The sequence below is a fragment of the Lepidochelys kempii genome, chromosome 16, assembly GCF_965140285.1.
Source record: "Lepidochelys kempii isolate rLepKem1 chromosome 16, rLepKem1.hap1, whole genome shotgun sequence".
NCBI classification, from domain to species: Eukaryota; Metazoa; Chordata; order Testudines; family Cheloniidae; genus Lepidochelys; species Lepidochelys kempii.
Window position 1 is genome coordinate 25679756 of NC_136395.1, and position 16676 is coordinate 25696431.

General features: G+C 39.8%; 1 protein-coding gene across 6 annotated transcripts in view; it reads right to left on the reverse strand.

The window, feature by feature from the left end:
* The window catches only part of DENND1A (DENN domain containing 1A), a 377679-nt gene that overhangs the window by 20395 nt on the left and 340608 nt on the right, over positions 1 to 16676 (reverse strand). For 5 of the 6 annotated variants that reach the window (XM_073313958.2, XM_073313955.2, XM_073313954.2 and 2 more), the window contains one exon: positions 4434 to 4522. In XM_073313958.2, the coding sequence (XP_073170059.1) occupies positions 4434 to 4522 (89 nt within the window). Of the gene's footprint in view, positions 1 to 4433; positions 4523 to 9523; positions 9584 to 16676 lie in introns of all 6 variants that reach the window. The other variant, XM_073313959.2, reaches the window with a different exon arrangement.

Below are 16676 nucleotides of genomic sequence, written 5' to 3' on the forward strand. Positions count from 1 at the left end.
TAAGGACAGGAGCGAGTCCTGGCGGGAGAAGGCCTATCCAATTACACAGCACATGTGACGTTCCTGAGCTATAATGGGGCAGTTGGGCCTTTCCCATTGCTTAGCCCTCTGCTCTTTGACCCCTCTCTCCTGCCTCCTCCACCTAACAGCCAGTCTCCTGATCACACAAAACAGCTCACGGAATCTGGAACTAACGGCTTCCTCAGGGTTCCAGAGGCTGTCAACGTGCTGCCCCTGATGCTGCTGGGACGACTTGTCCCCAGTGTCTCAACTCTGGGGAGAGTGAGGGTGGGGCTTCTCTTGCTGAAACTCAACAATCACTGCTTAAGGAGCAACTGTCTGACAAAATAGGACTATTCATTTGTTCTCCTGGAAGAGGGTTCTTCACTCTCCTGTCCTCAGGCAGCAGTAAAGATAAACCATCCCTGGTGCTTACAGGTGGAACACAAGTGGCCCCACGAGCTGTACAGGCACTTCCACAAGCAAGGTGGCAATTGGTATTTGTACAGTAAGAGAAAGGGCCCAGTTCCAACTCAGGCATGCTGCTGCTACATCACCATCACACACTGAGCTCCTGCCCGCTGCCCCAGTGTATGATGCTATTGCACATACAGTTCAAAGCTGAACTGGCCTTGTTTTGCTGCCATATTGCTATGCAAACTCACATCTAATTAGCTGTCCTCTGAGTCTCCGTTGGCATTATTGCCTTACAGGTTACTCACACCCACTGACTCTGCGTTTTTCATGATATCTGGACAAAAGCCTCACATGTTTTAAAGCTGAATCTCATTTTCTTACATTCCATTCACATTTCTAACCTGTCTGGGTCCCACTGTTTTTGTTCCTCTGACCTGAATGGTGTTTGCAACTTCTGCCAATTTGGTATCATCTGTAAGTTTCATTAACAGGCTATTCATTTCCTCCTCAGCCCATTCATGAAGCTGATGGAGGCACTGACCAGAGCACCAAATGGAATCTGCCTCTGTAGAGGCGGGGAAATAATTTCCTGTTGGTGTTTGCAAACTTTTAGGTTTCACCACCAGGTAAAACAAGAGTTCACCCTTACAAAAGAGGGATAAGCTGACTGGTCATTGAAGAGATAAACAGAAGTCAAATCTGTATCAGTTGGAAAGGCAGAGGTAAATTACAGGTGAAGAGTAAAAGAGTATTCTATTCAACTCTGCCTACATCTGGCCTCAAGAGAAATCTGCCCAGCAAGGAACTCTTCTTTGTGTATTAGAATGATATAGCAGAATACAATACAGAGAAATGGGCCAAAAACAAGAGAGAAAATCAGTGTAGCTTTTAAAAACAAATCCTATCTTTGTGGTTTCCTTTAAGAGAGAGACAGGAGCACTCTCCCCTCCTAGGAAATACAAAAGATAATGGCTTGTAGAAAACGGTCTTAAGGTCCTCTCTTTAATTAGGGTCAGCTATTCTTTTAAATGTTTTTCAATTATTTAAAATGCTGTTCTGGGGTAAATAGTGAGGAGGGAGGTCAGGATTAACGAGTCTCCTCCTGTTCAAAGGCACCTGCCCAACCACACTTCAAAGTCTCAAGCCATTTACATTAGCTTTCTTATTAAACAAAAGATACTCTATATTTCTGACACCACCACGCAGCTAATCCTCACTGATTTGTTATCTTGCCCGGGGTGATACTCAGGAGCCGCACATACCATGTTCTCCAGTGAAGATTTCCATCTTCTGTCATAGCACCTTGAGAGCTGCATCTGCCTCCTCTTTCTTTTCCCATTCATCTCTCCAATGCCAACATTTTTTTGTTAGAATAACGTTTACAAGGTGTCTGGTCTATTATAATATTGTAGTATTAACTGGCTGGCCAGAGGCTCCCTATGTTTGCAGAAGTTTGTCCTGCCAGCTAAAGTTGATGACAGGAGAGAATGAAAATACATCTAACTGCTATTGTGACATGACATTTGGATTCGGAGAAACACTGAAGATGGGACAGATCAGAAAGAGATTCAGAAAAATACTGGCACCACACATCAAATGTCACTGGCACTAGAAGCTACTCCCTTCCCAGCCCTAAGCTCCTGCTGGTCATTTAAAATGTAAAAAAAACCCTCTTACAGTGAAATGCCAAAATGTAATTCTTTGTTAGTCCACATGCCTAAAGAACAGGTCAGTTTAAGGCTGCAAAGAGTCATCAATATTGTTTGCATTCACAGCCATTTCCACAATACAGCAATTTAGTGATTTGTTCAGTTTCAGTGGTTGAATTTTTAGGAATCTCTAGCAAACTAACTGCAAAAAATTAAAATTTAGAATAAAAATGGTAATATGTATTTAATTGCTGTGTATAAGTGTAAAATACTGGTGAGCTTTTTCAACTAAATTTCTTGATTTCATATTGTTTTGATTCTTTTCCAACATGAAATGTAAATAAAGTTTAGAAGCAAGTCACACTGAATGATGTCAGGCAGCTTAATCCAAAAATGTGTAATCCTTCCTACAAAATATGCATGGTGGTTACACTAATTCCTTTATCCTATCCCTGTAGTCTGTTAGTCATACAACAATTCAAGGATCAGCATGTTAATGAAATGATTCACAAAATATATTTCCTTAAATAAAAATGAACACTATAAACTTTTTGCAAGGAGAGCCTTCCCATGAAGCACCATATACCATTCAAACCCTTGTGCAGGACTGGCTTGCAATCTATTCCACAAGAGGGCAATCATATTCCACTATAAAATGTATAGGATGAATATGGCTCAGTTTAGAAGTGACCAGTTATTTCCATCTGAACGCAAACTGCTAAATACCTCCCCATTCTGCTGTGTTTGGGAAAAGTGAAACAAATATCTAATTTGAGATGACACTCACTCTCTCTTCAGAATTGAAAATAAATACGTTTACAGAAGCTAAGTGTTTTCTTGTTCCAAGTTTTTGAATAGTTTCAGATTTAATAGTTATCCTCAACCTGAAATACTGAAGGTATTTCACTGCCAGGATACCCAATTACCTCAGATTAGAGAACAAACAAATAATATAGACTGGATATGACATAAGTGATTATTAATACTATGATCGGAGAGGAATGCTAAGATAGAAGATATTTTAGAAACTGAAAGTAAGTCCACTTTTCAAGAGCACAATTAAAATCGTTCTAAGGGCAAAAAATATAAATTCATTGTTTTTGTAAGTTTGGTTCAGACAATTTACATTCTCAGTCTAGTGCCTACTGTTCTTATCTTGCTGCCTGAGTGTTCCCCAGGTGAGTGCCATATACTCTGTCATGACACTAGCAATATTTTCCAAGACGTCCTTTTCTGTCTAAGATCAGTGGCCCCTGGCATTATGCCCAGTCCTTGGCTTCCCAAATTCTGAGCTGAAATAAGGCAACCTGCTTATTCAGACACTCAGAAGTGCAGCAAACTATTAGTAGATTTTGGTAAGCAAACAGAGGTGCCATATAATCACTTCTTTTGTAATTGTAGATGATGTAAACAGTTAAATTCTTAATAATTTGCTGAATAATAAATAAATAAAGTTGGATATGTATGCTAATGAAATATATCTGTCAGGTACTGAAAGTGTTCTTTAGGCTGCATTAGAAAGGAGGGATATCCATTCTCTCTTTAGGTTTATACTTGGTGGCCTATTGTTTAGCTACAGGTTGGAAAGATTGTATTCAGAGTGAATCAACGACTCAACAAATCCCTGTCTTCTATGAAGTCCTTTTGTTTGGTAGCTTTCATTGAGGAATCTGCAAAACCTTCTCTGTTCAGGATAACAGATGATGCATTATTGTTTTGAACAACAAAAGATGCTGGAAAGCAATGCCTGTGTGTTGTTTATATGTGATATTCTTCAGTCACAGGAATGAAACTTATTTTAAAAAGTGATTTAGAGAAATTTTCAATCAACTTTATAGAGACTATGAAATTTTACCTACTAAACAAGAGACATTGTGCATTATAAAGCCTTCACTATATAAGGCTCTCTGTCGAGCTTCAACTGGCAGAAGGACTTCAACAATCACATAGAACCACCATTAAATGTGTGATCATAAAACATTCCCTGGTTCCTAGGCAAAGCTAGTCGATGATGGTGGGTTATAGATAGAGCTGGTCAAAATTTTCCACTGAAAAATTTTTTAAATGAAAAAATGTCTTTTTCCAAACTAAAAATGATCATAAAAAGATTTTTTTAAAAATTCTGGTTTTAAAAACACGTGGAAATGTCAAAAAATTGTTTTTTTTAAACTCCTTTCTCTCATCTAAAATTTTGCCCAAAATTTTTAAACAATGAAAAACTGTTCTGTTTCATATTTAAAATTACCTTGAAATAAATTTTTTTGTGAAACTATGTTTCCTTTCTTTGACCAGTGTTAATTATAAACAAACCCCAGGCCCTTTACATGCTCAGGCAGATGTCGAGAAATGCAGCAACAAAATACTTACTGTTCTGGACTAGCAACTGAAGTCCTTCGCCCTTCCACGGCAATGTTGCTCTTGGGTCTCTTAACAACATGAGGTCTTGGAGGACGAACCTATTATATATACATACAATGGAGACATTTAATCAAATACTCTAACAAGCATCAAAACAAAAGACACAATCCACATAAAATCTGCAAAAATTGATCCATTGTCAGCTTAGACATTGCTTCCATTCAGAATCCCTCTTGCAAATTTATATATTTCTGTGCCACACTAAAATTATAACTAAATCTGTATTAAACTGAACTATAGTGACCCATATCATTAAAGGACTCTAAAGTAATGTGCGAATTTATATCTAAGTTTAGACATCTGGGCTAAAGGTTAAAATGGTTCAACTTATTTTACTTTTTTAAAGCAGCAATGTCATGTTAATGCTTTTGTCAGTTTGGAATCATATTGAAGATATGAGTAATTGGAAGAGTCAGGTCAATACACTGACTGAAGTGTATTAGTCATGTACTAAAAGTTTATTTCACTTCTGCACGCAGTAGATGAACAAATACTAGATCTTCTGACTGAGCCCCCAGATTGTGTGCTCCATGTAAAGACTTAATTGCTAAAATGAAAATGGGAAAGCCTTGTATTTTGTTGCACATTGTACTAGAGACCAGAGTTCAACTCCAAAACCACACTCGGTTTCTTTGCCTGTTTGTAATAAACTGATTGACTTTCTATAGTAATCGCTTCTGTGTAGGGAAGATAGCACTGAAGAAATGAAGAAGTGAAAATAAAAGTGAAAGCATGAAAAGCATTACCAATTTCCATGATGCCATAAAGAGTTTGGTCCCTTTCATCAGTTTAATAGAACGTATTATTAGGTGTGTTTCCATGAACACTGAAGAGTTACATGTGAATTTTATTCAGTAGCCCTTCAATAACATCTAAAGTTTTTCTGCAGTTAGATGACATATTTGATATACAGTTTCTATTAGTCTTATCTGAAGTTACCACTTCATCATCTTCTGATGCTGAGAAACATTGCTTTTTTTGCCCACACAGAACAGGAAATACACAAGCTTCAGATTAGGGAATGGAACAAACACAGGCCCCGATCATGCAAACATTTACACACACGCCTAATTTTTCTCGCATAAGCAGTATTATTGAAGTCAATGTGACTACTTGCATGTGTAAAGCTAAGTGCACACATAAGTGTTTGCAGGGTCAGGGCCACATGGTATAGACACCTTCTCCAATGGGAGTTTTTCATATGTAAGAATTGTTTTCATAACAAACCTCTAAGTTGTTGACTTAACCTAACATCATTTTCAGCAAGAATCTCCAAAGCCCCCAAATAAAGTAAGGAACACAACTAAACTTCTGCCATCCCTAAATTTGCGTTTTCTTAATAGCTGCAGTATATAGAAGGCTATTAAAGGTCTACAACCTAAATGCTCTTTGGATGACGGATTAATTTGTTTGCAGTGAGAGATGATGGTCTCTCCTCCCCCTTACCCCCACCCTTAGTATGGTTATAGGAACATAAAGTTCTAATTTCCACACCAGGAAAAAGCACTGAATCCTGTGTGTTGGGTTTGCCACACATGAGCATGCATAAGATAATAGCAGAATTATTATCTTTTCAATTTTTGTTTCAAAGGAAATAGCATGCAGCAGAAATCATGGAGAAGTTCAGAGACGGATTGCCGCTATTCATGCCGGGTGGAGGAAGGGCTTATAGGAAGGTCAGATGTTAAGGTCTTGAAGATCAGTCCTCACACAAGACTGTTCCTTTCTACAATAAAGACAACTTAAGAATGTGAATTTATGGCAGGAATGGAAGGATTAAGTTTGTGGCAACTTCCACTGAACTTGCAAGGTGGTGAAACATGGAGAAAAGAACAACAGAGCTAATTAGACAAGCTGAGCTGTCAGAGTGCAGCTGAATGGCTCAGTGCCAACAAACAAAAAGAATGGGCTGGCAATCAGCAGGATCGATGGAGAAGACTGCTTCATTAGGGATGATAAAACAGAGAGAGAGAGGCAAGCAAGAGGGATACAGGGAGAGAGAAAGAGAGAGGGAACGAGAGAAAGGAAGAAAGAAAGCTGTTTAATTAAGCCTGAGCTGGAAGATGATGCATAAAGCTGGCTTGTCATTGTGCTGTGAACACTTTCACCTTTTGGGTGGTACTCAAGGGGGGGTGGGGGGGACAACTTTGGATGGCTCCTCTAGTGTTACCAGCCCAGCAGCATCTGGGGAAAAATGCTAAGAAGGATTTAGAGCACTGTTCTAGGGGGACTGCAGGGGAAAGTCAGGAAACAAGCCAATTCCTTGCTGGATTTGAAGCCGTATATATCCAAGCAGGCTGGGTTAAATGTGTACTGAATGCACAAAAACCTAGAAAATCTGATGGTATGAGGGTGTATATGAGAAAGAAAGGGTAAATACCTAATGTAGAAGAGTTAAACTTGCATATAATAGTCCCTACTTCACCTTACACATTATTACTCAACACTTTAAGTGCTTTTCTTTAATTGAAAGAAGTTTCATTCCAGCCCACAGGTCCTGCTCACTATAAACAATGGTTCCTTTGTAAGGGTGTCACATTCATTTCCCAAAAGTGAAATATAAAAAGCTTATTTCTTTTTGTTTCCTTACTGTGTTTTTATTTCAAACTGCATCAGTGATGCATGCTACAAACATTCTTACCCTGAAAATGCCATCAACTAGCATCTACATATAAAGCAGTGGTTTTCAACCTTTTTTCATTTTCAGACCCCTAAAAAAATTTAGAATAGAGGTGCAGATCCCTTTGGAAATCTTAGTTAGTCTGTGAACCCCCATGGGTCCTTGAACCACAGGTTGAAACCAACTGTTCTATGGTAACAACCACCTTTTGTGGACCCCTTAGACATAAGTCTGTAGACCCCCAGGGGTCTGCGGACCACAAGTTGGAATAAAACCATTGGGATAAAGCATTCAGTATTTCCTGGCAGCAAGCAAGGGGAGGCAGTGTTGTGTGGTGGTTGGGCCTGGGCACAGAAGTCAGGGTATCTGGAGTCCCCACCTTGGACAAGTCACTTCCTGATACCCACCTTTGCAGCATGCTCTAAGATACAGAGAGGGAAAAGCACTCTGTGCAAAATGTTATTCTTTACGCTAAAAACGTGTGTTTTATCTATTAAAAACAAAACAACAGTATTTATAAACACATAATCTATGGATTTAGTAAACTTTAAAGATAAAGATATCAATTATGATATTCCCCCCCAGGCACTTATCACTTAAAGCCACATTATGGAAGCTCTGTATTCTTCTGAGTACATGCAAATACAATGTATAAGTCATACTTGCTGTAGCTATGCATAGTTACTGGAACAAAAGGTCTAGAAATGTATACTTTAAGAACTATTTTAATCATACACATTTGTCTTGATTTTCCTTCTGATGAAGGCAGCATTCCAGTTGCATTTGTTAGCACAGGCTGCTGAATGCAACAGGAGCTTTTATTACTACTTTCTAACCTTTTATTAATCACTTTGGGAGCAAAGACAGTTGACACAAACACATCATACTGAAGACTACTAATGTACTACATCTGAGAGATTAAACAGACTTGGCAAGATCTGCTTTGATGCAATACACTATTCAAACTGAAGCAATACTGTTCAGAAACATTTTGTCCACAGAAGTCCCTGCGTGGCCTGATGGCACACCACCAGCCTAGAGCAGAACAAGAGGAATGTGAAGTGCTACACGGAGCCTCTGGTTTTAGAAAGAATAAGGGGAAAATTTTTTCTCTGTGTACCATATCCTGGAGGGTCTCCAATATCAATTACATTCAAGCAGATGCATAAGCATAGTTAGCACTGCCTTTTATACATGTAGAAGGGACGTGTACAATGCAGAAATCCATAACAATGACTCTTAAGCACCACACCCACAGTTACAAAGGAAAAAACCATGCCATCTAAATATAAACTTAGGAACATGCACTGAAGGTTAAAAGTGAACCCACACCCAAGTGCACTGGTTAACCTGCTTGCCTGCACATCACAGTGACTAAACATCTTTAGCAAGTTTTAGCAAGACTAGATTTGAAAACTTGCTGAGTTGTTTTATATATATATATATATATATATATATATATATATATATATATATATATATAGAAGCAAGTAGAGAAAGCATTTGCCTTCTGATGAAATTATGCTCACTGGGCAGAAATCTTAAATAGAATTAAATACCCTCTGAGTTTGTTGCAAAAACAACTGTCAGTTTGAACTGACACCAACTTATTTCCTTTGGTAAATAACAGTTACTGCCTCAGATCTAGCACAGTCTCCATTTTTAAAGGCATCTGGAATAGTTAATATGCAACAGTATGGCTACAAATCAGTGTTTAAAATAGAAAACTGCTTAGACAACATTTCCTTGCCTAACACAGGTGCTGCACTGATTTCTGTGTAGCTTTTCTGTAAAAGAGGCATTTGGTCTTACCAAGATGTTGGTGCCTGAAATTTTTTATACTATATACAATCAAATGGATCTCCAGCTAGCATTTTAAATGAGCATTATGCACATTTCTGTACAGGGCACAATGTGGTACTGCCCAGAAACAGATTTCCTATTCTTTAGACCTATCCAACTCAACGACTCTGGGAGGAAAAATTTAACAATCAATCCCAATGCATTTACAGCAAGACCTGGGGAAAATAAATAACTTAGTGTCAGATTTTTGCTTCCTTTCATATTTATGAGTTTAGTGCAAGTCTTCAAAAGCTCACTGGCTAAAAACGTATGTCAGCCTAGAAGGATTTTTGGTTTAAATAATCACTACAAGAGTAAAAACAAATGTCACACAAGGGCAGCATCAGCTACCTGCTGAATTGACCTACAGCTGCAGAACTTGCCGAAGAAAAGCAGAATAAAATGCAGGTCCCAAGGTTGTGCCACAGCAAAGAAGGAGGCAGTTTAGGAGCATAATTCCAATGTTGCTTTTTGCACGATTCAACAGTCCAAACTACCAAGATTTAGCAATGCTACTGAGAGCGCGATTCAGGCAGTGTTAAGCTGCAGCAGTGAGGCAAAACTACCAGCTACTCACGGGCCTAGATGAACGCTGTATCTTTGGAGGAGGCGGCCGAGGTGGACGTACTCTTTGCTGCTGTATCAAAGTGGAAACTTAGTAATCAGTACATTAAAATATAATCACCGCACATGAAAATACCTTTGATTTTGTATCAATAGCAGTCCAAATGGACAACAGCATGTGCTTTAACCCCACTCCATACTAACCCCAACTGGTGCAAATACCTTTCAAACACAGGAATACTGTCCTGACCAGTACGCAGAAAGAAATAGTAGAAGAGCTCTGTATTGTTAGGGTGCATGTCTGCCTCCGAGGTGTAAATTATACCAGATGAAGCTCAGCACACAAAGCTCTCTAGATTAGACTGTCCAAAATGTATTATGACTTGAGGATAACCAAGGTGCACAATAACTCATCATTTCAAGCGCTCTAGATGACGTTTCAGGATAGAAAGTTGGAGAATGATACTATAATTAGCTTTTCTTCCCTAAGATTCCACGAGTGATTTTAGCGCTCACGTGATTCAGGGTATGTCCCTAGAATAAGAGACTGGTGGCATAGCCATAGCGGGCCCAGGCCTTCACAGGGTCCCAGAGTTCAGGCTCCAGCCCAAGTGCCTATATAGCCCCGCAACCCAAATCCCATGAGCCTGAGTCAGTTGACCCAGGCCAGCTGGGGGTGTTGAATTGCTGTGTAGATGTACCCAATGCGACTGAGGCCCCGAACCAGTAATGCACTTAGGCTCAGTAGACCACCTGTTCAAATCAACTGGACTCTTCATGTGCCTGAAATTGAAGACATGATCGGGGGCTAGGTGCAATACCTAAAGCCAGGAATAGAGTGGACAGGAGCTGTGCAAGCGTTCTATATTTACTTCGGTCATTGCACCTGCAACCCCAACCTACTGCACCAGGTCCTGGGCCTAACTTGGAGCAAAAACTACTGAAGGGCAAGCCTGTGTGAGGTGGACAAATAAGGACTAGGATGGAATCCGTCCAGAGTCATCAGCACTTTTGAATGAAGACATACGTCTCCAGAAGTGAAAGGTCAATGTATTAATTAAAGGTGCCTATTTTGGTCCCCATAATTTTAAATTTTGTGTTGGCCAAGTCCTTGCTGCTGTAACTCTGCTGGAAATACTCCTATTCCGTTGCTTCTGATTACACAGCATAATAACCACCTTCATACAAGCAAGATTTTGTATGCACCCTACTGTTCTGCAGAACTAAGACTCAAGTGAACCAGGTAAGTTGAAACTGAATTAAAAGACCCCAAAAATTCCAAGTGCATTTTAGTGCTGAGGACTTGATAAAAACTAGAGTGGAATGTCCTTCTAGTGATTGCTTAAATGCATATGTGCTTGGAGAGAAATGAACAGAAGCCTGCAATGAAGTGAATACAAGAATTTCTATACATGTCTGCTGGGGAGAATAGCAACAATTGTATCACTACCTGAAAAGTACCACACATTCTGCAGACAAGACTTCTGTCAACTGTATGGAGAAAGGATACATACAGGCAGGGGGAGTCAGATTCAAAAATACAGTCTACTCAGCCAGGTTAGTATATTTCAATGAAGATGAAGTTTCCATCACTCTATCTCAGCAGCAGTTCTCAACTTTCTGCTGGAGTGCCCTTTGCTCTGGACTGCAGATGGACATCTCCTCCCCCCATACTCCCACCCACACACACTGCTCTGACACAGCTCTGCAATCCAGCCCTTTTCTGTCATTCACACTCTTCTGTTCTCTTGCTCCTATCCAATGTATTTAAAAAACACATTTTCCATTTGCTGATTTTTACTTCATTGTTTGCTGCCCCACCCCTTCCCAATCAACAGAAGCCACGGGCTCGGGCTCTGTTAGTGGTTCTGGGGTGCCAGGCAGCATGCACTGTCATGGGTCAATTCCCTACAATGATAAGAGAGAAGTCTGGGCAGGGGAGTTGATGTCAGAGTCCGTCCATGCAAATGCTTCCAATAAAAGTCATCATAGGAACAAAGGGATTCTCACAGTGAGGTGATGGCTCCAGGTTCATGTAGCTTTCTTTCCCTAACCAAAATTTATCATTCCTCTCTTCTACTCCACTCCTCCCTGGGACTAGCCTGGGCTCCAGTCCATCTTCCCTCCCCATCTGCTCTGGCTTGGAATTTCTGCCTTTAATATATTTAACTTCCTTCACAGAGCTTGGGATATTTATTTTTTATTAGGTTGTAGCAGTCTCATACCTTCCGCAATTTATTTTCCTATTCGTATGCACAGCATTTATTACCTTAGTTAGTGAACCTCTGGCTCACCGAAGAGGAGCAGCCCTATATGATCGCTACAGTATTCTTTTTATATTACTTGCATTGTCTTCTATGCTTACATTTCTGTTTGCCTCCTGCATATATGTTTTGTTTTTTATTTGTGTAGAAAACTTAAATAATAGTACCTGACAGAACTGGCACGATGGAATAGTGATTTAGGAAATCTTAGTGTTTTCCTGATGCCACAGACTGAAGGGTGTTAGGAAGGTCAGTAATTCTATTTACCAGGGCGGTTTTAATTAAAAAAAAATGGCTTAATATTTCTTATCTAACGAAAGAAAAAGTCAGTCAGTAAAATGATATTAGGCAACATTTTCAATAGAAGTTGATGCTACCACTTCTTCAGAATTAGTTCATTTCACCAGCCGCTTTTCTTTACTATAGTCTATTGTGGAAACTGTCTTTGGTTTAGGATCTGAATGGCCTTGCAACAGCAAAATCCAGGCAAGTTTTGGAGAAAACACGGCAAGACTATGGCATCAATAGCATCAGCTGAGGAGCCAGAACCAACAGTTATATTGTTAAATCTTCTGAAAACAGGCAACCCCTTCCGAGAGGGACCGACCACACAGCATCTCAGGATTACCTCCTACCGAGATGATCAATACACTGATCACAGCCATTGCAAAGGCACATACAACTGAACATTACTTGCCCACCTTTATTACTCACTTGGTGATTTTGTCGGAGAGAAGGGGACAGGATTCATTATATTACCCGTATATATATACCCGTCACTTGCTAACAGAGAAAGGCAATAGCAATAAAGCAGGTTTAATTCCTTTTATAAAGGCTATCCCTCCAATCGCGCTGGAGGATGCACCATTACTTGCATGCCTTTTTTCCTTCATGGAGTTATTAACGCACACTGTATAATCTCCACATACAAATCAGAGAAGCCCAGAGAAGGCTCTGAAAGGAAGTACACAGAGGAATGACAGCATCAGGGATATTCCCTTTCAGCAGGAACTGGAGAAGTTGGTGGATAGTAAATGATTTCATTTTTTTCTTCTTGCCTATTTGCAAAAATAATTTAATTCTTCTGTCTGTCATACATCACTTAGTATTATTTCAGCATTGCCAAGCCTGTTCAACAGTCACTAGTTAGATCTCAAAAAATCATGCAAATAGCTTACAAATTATGAGATTAAAAAAAAAGTAAATGTTGGGGGTTCTTTATTTGTCATCTGGCCTGAGTCACTAGGGTGAACTTGGGTAATGTTTTCAAGCTCTTCTCAGAGTCTCTGAGGGGTAGAATCTTACTTTTTAAAAAACAAAAATGAGATTCTGACCTAAATAATTTGACTACAGGAGCTGGGGTTTTAAGAAAAACACAAATATTGCAAGATTCATGATAAAATCACAAGAGCTGCAACACTTACATACAGAGGTTCCCCACAGTCTGCCTCTTTCTCGCCCTTGCTCTCTGTCTGGGCAATTTACATTGGCTTTTTTAACACCATATTATGCTGAAAGCTCAAATCTAACGTTATGTCCACTATCGTCTGCATTCTCTTTCCAGCATTTCTTTCGTCCTTTAATGTACTTTCCCCTCAACACCAGCATTCATTCACCCTGATGCTTTTCTGCATCTTTTTGTTTCACTCATTACATTCTTTAGCTCCCTTTCCCTTTTCCTATTAATGTTATGCACATGTGCAAATGTTTTGCTAGATCAGGACCTTAAGTCACTGCTGGAAGCCAACCCAGGATGGATTCATCACTGTGTTGCCATTAGATGGCTGTTCATTTGCATTTGGTGGCCACAGCCCAGCTCCCCAGTGGACACATATCATCCTCATTCCAGGTGACACCACTGTTACTAGTTTCAGCAATGAAAGGAAACCCTGAACAGGTTACAGGGATTTTTCTGTCCCTCCCACCTCTGGAGTTGGTAGCTCCAATCAGGGTTGGGGCTCATTGGCAGGTAGAGTGAAGCTGGACTACAGACAGCATAGCACTTAGTGGTACTAACAGGACATGGGGTGTCTGGCCTGGCTATACGTACAGTTGCTTGCAGATGAGCCAACCTCTAACTACTGGGGCTTAAGAGGAAACTTAACCTGGGGACAGGTTATTCCCCTCTGCCTACTGCAAGCTTTCTTGCACTTTGTCTGAATCAGCAGGTACTAGCCTGTATTGATGGCAGGATACTGGCTGAGATGGACCCTGGTCTGATGCAGTATGATAATTCTTATGTTTCTATGAGCAGCACAGATGGACTCCAGAGAAAATCTCAACCAGCTACTCTTTGGTCAAGGATGGGTGCTGTGATGCAGGGCCTTGGGGGAGGGGAGGAAGCTTTGTTCTTTCCCTAGACTACAGAAAGCATTCCATTAGAATGCTCCAAATTGCCTAAGGCTAGAACAAGGCTTGATTTGAGACAAGCCAATGCACATTGTGTGCAAGTATCATTTTTGATCCATGAGATAAGCACAAAATCCATGCAAGTGAACATGAAAATTACCATATATATTGCTGTATAAGCCAAGAGATTCAGGCTGAAATTCAAAGGCCACAGGGGGAGGAAGAGAGGTGTGGCAGGGGAAGGGAAAGAACAAAACACCAAGTCTACACCAAATGAGAAAAGTAGCTTCACAAGCATGCATGACATTTAAGACGCAAACTCTGAAAGCTCACATTTGGCTTATACATGGGGCACTGACTTCTCACTGAAATTAGAGGCCCGTTTATATGCAAGTCAGTATATAAAGTACATGTTATGCTGGAACAAATTTGGGGGATGGGAGGGGGGAGGAAGGGAACACAGAACAGTAAAGTACCCTTCTAAAGAAGGTGGGACACAAATACCCCTTAGGATATACCAATGCATACCCCAAAACACAGAGTTTCCTGAACAGGCAAAACAACACAGATGTGGAAGTTCTATTTCCAGGGGCAGTTATTCCAGGAATAATGCAGCCACAAAAGAGGCCAGCACCCACTGCAGTGTAGGTAGTAACAAAGTTCGCACAATACCTGCAAGAATGGATTAAGACAGGATATGTGAATCCATACCTTGGGCTGGAAAGGGGGTCTCTGAACTCTAAAGTCTTGATTGAGGGGCAGGGTGGTAAAGACATCCACAAGCAGTGGTAGAGCGTACCACAAGAACTGGGGTAGAGGTGATAGCAGAGAGCTGGGAGTTCTGTGAGCACTTTTGTAGGAGAAGGGGGTGCCTTGATTGGATTGAATTCAGGCACCATTTACTTTTGATCCACCAACGAATGATTGTTCCACTCAAAGCCCCACGTTGGAAAGTGCCTATTTGTTTTCTAAACAGGTCTTATTTATGAAGTTTCATTTTAAATATAGGCTTACAATCAGAACCATTCAGCTCTTATGAGGAGTGCTTTTCCAGAGCTTACTGATGAAGCTTACTTCTTTGTACATATAATTATTAGAGACAGACAGGCCCATTAGATCATCAACAGTCCATACTTTTGCAAGTGCAGAACTGCTCCTTAGAATACTACTTCTAGTGATTTATCCAGTCAAGTTTAAAATGGCTCTAGTGGCTTTCATCACTTCCCATGGCAGCCTATTCTACACACCTAATAGTTCTTAAAATTAAAAAGTTAAGCCACTTTAAGAAAATGTCACTTCAGCTTTAGAAGATTTTGGTTTCCTTGAGGTTCCTCAGGAGGAATCAGTTTATAACAAATATGTCATAACTTACAGAACTGTAACCCAAGCAATGGCAATTCAAAGCCTGGCCCCAACAGCCTGATCCGGAATTCATCTCCTTCATTTAAGTGCTGCTGAAAAACCAGATCATTGTGGAATGCTAGGTCTCTCTCTCTCTCTCTCACTCTCACACACACACACACACACACACACACAAATATCTGAGCTCAAATAAGCTTTGTGTAAGAAGGCTTTTAATCTCTGAACCTTTCCTCTGGTCATTGTTGAGATGAAAAAGCAAGACCACATATCTATGGCAGCATGGCTTCCGAGAAACTCACACTGACAAGTAACTACTATGGCTAAATCAACATTGTAAAGCACAACACAAAAAGAACAGGGTAAGGGCAACAGAAAGTAATTGACATACAGGTCTACCAGAAGATAACAGTTATTTGCCCTTTGCCAGAGCCTCATTTTTAATGTTGATGTTAATATCTGTCACCAGGATGGGATAAGTAAGTATATTCATAGTATATGAAGATCATATTTACTAGAATAGCATCTGATTGAAGTTAATTTATTGATGCAGCAAAACACATTGTTTCTAAAAGGTCAGCAGGGGAACTGGTGTTGGAATATCAACTTAATTACCTGTGCTGCATGGATGAATGGGTACAACACAGCGCATGGCTGCATTACTAAAAGCAGCTAAATTACCGTACTAGGCATGTTTCAGAGTAGCAGCTGTGTTAGTCTGTATTCGCAAAAAGAAAAGGAGGACTTGTGGCACCTTAGAGACTAACCAATTTATTTGAGCATAAGCTTTCGTGAGCTGTAGCATGTTCTTGAATGCATGTACTGTAGAGCCTTTTCTCTGAAGGGAAAAGTCTAAATTAGGATATTCTTACTCATCTCTATTTACCAACATACTTTCTTATTCTGGATATTTTCTTAATTGTGTTGTTCCAAACATTTCTGAAGTGACAAGATACTAAGCAACTTTACAGAAAACTAATTCTTAGATGCTTAGTGGGCGTTGATTTACTAATTATTAGACAAGTCATTTTAAACCATAAGCTGCCTGGCAAGAATTCTTAGAAATTTTTACAATGCAAAGGGCACATATTTGAAAATGATATAACCAAATAGATAATAAAATAATTTATACTACATCCATGGAATATAACTTTATTTTTTCACACTAGGGAAAACTTTTTAAACAAAAAATAA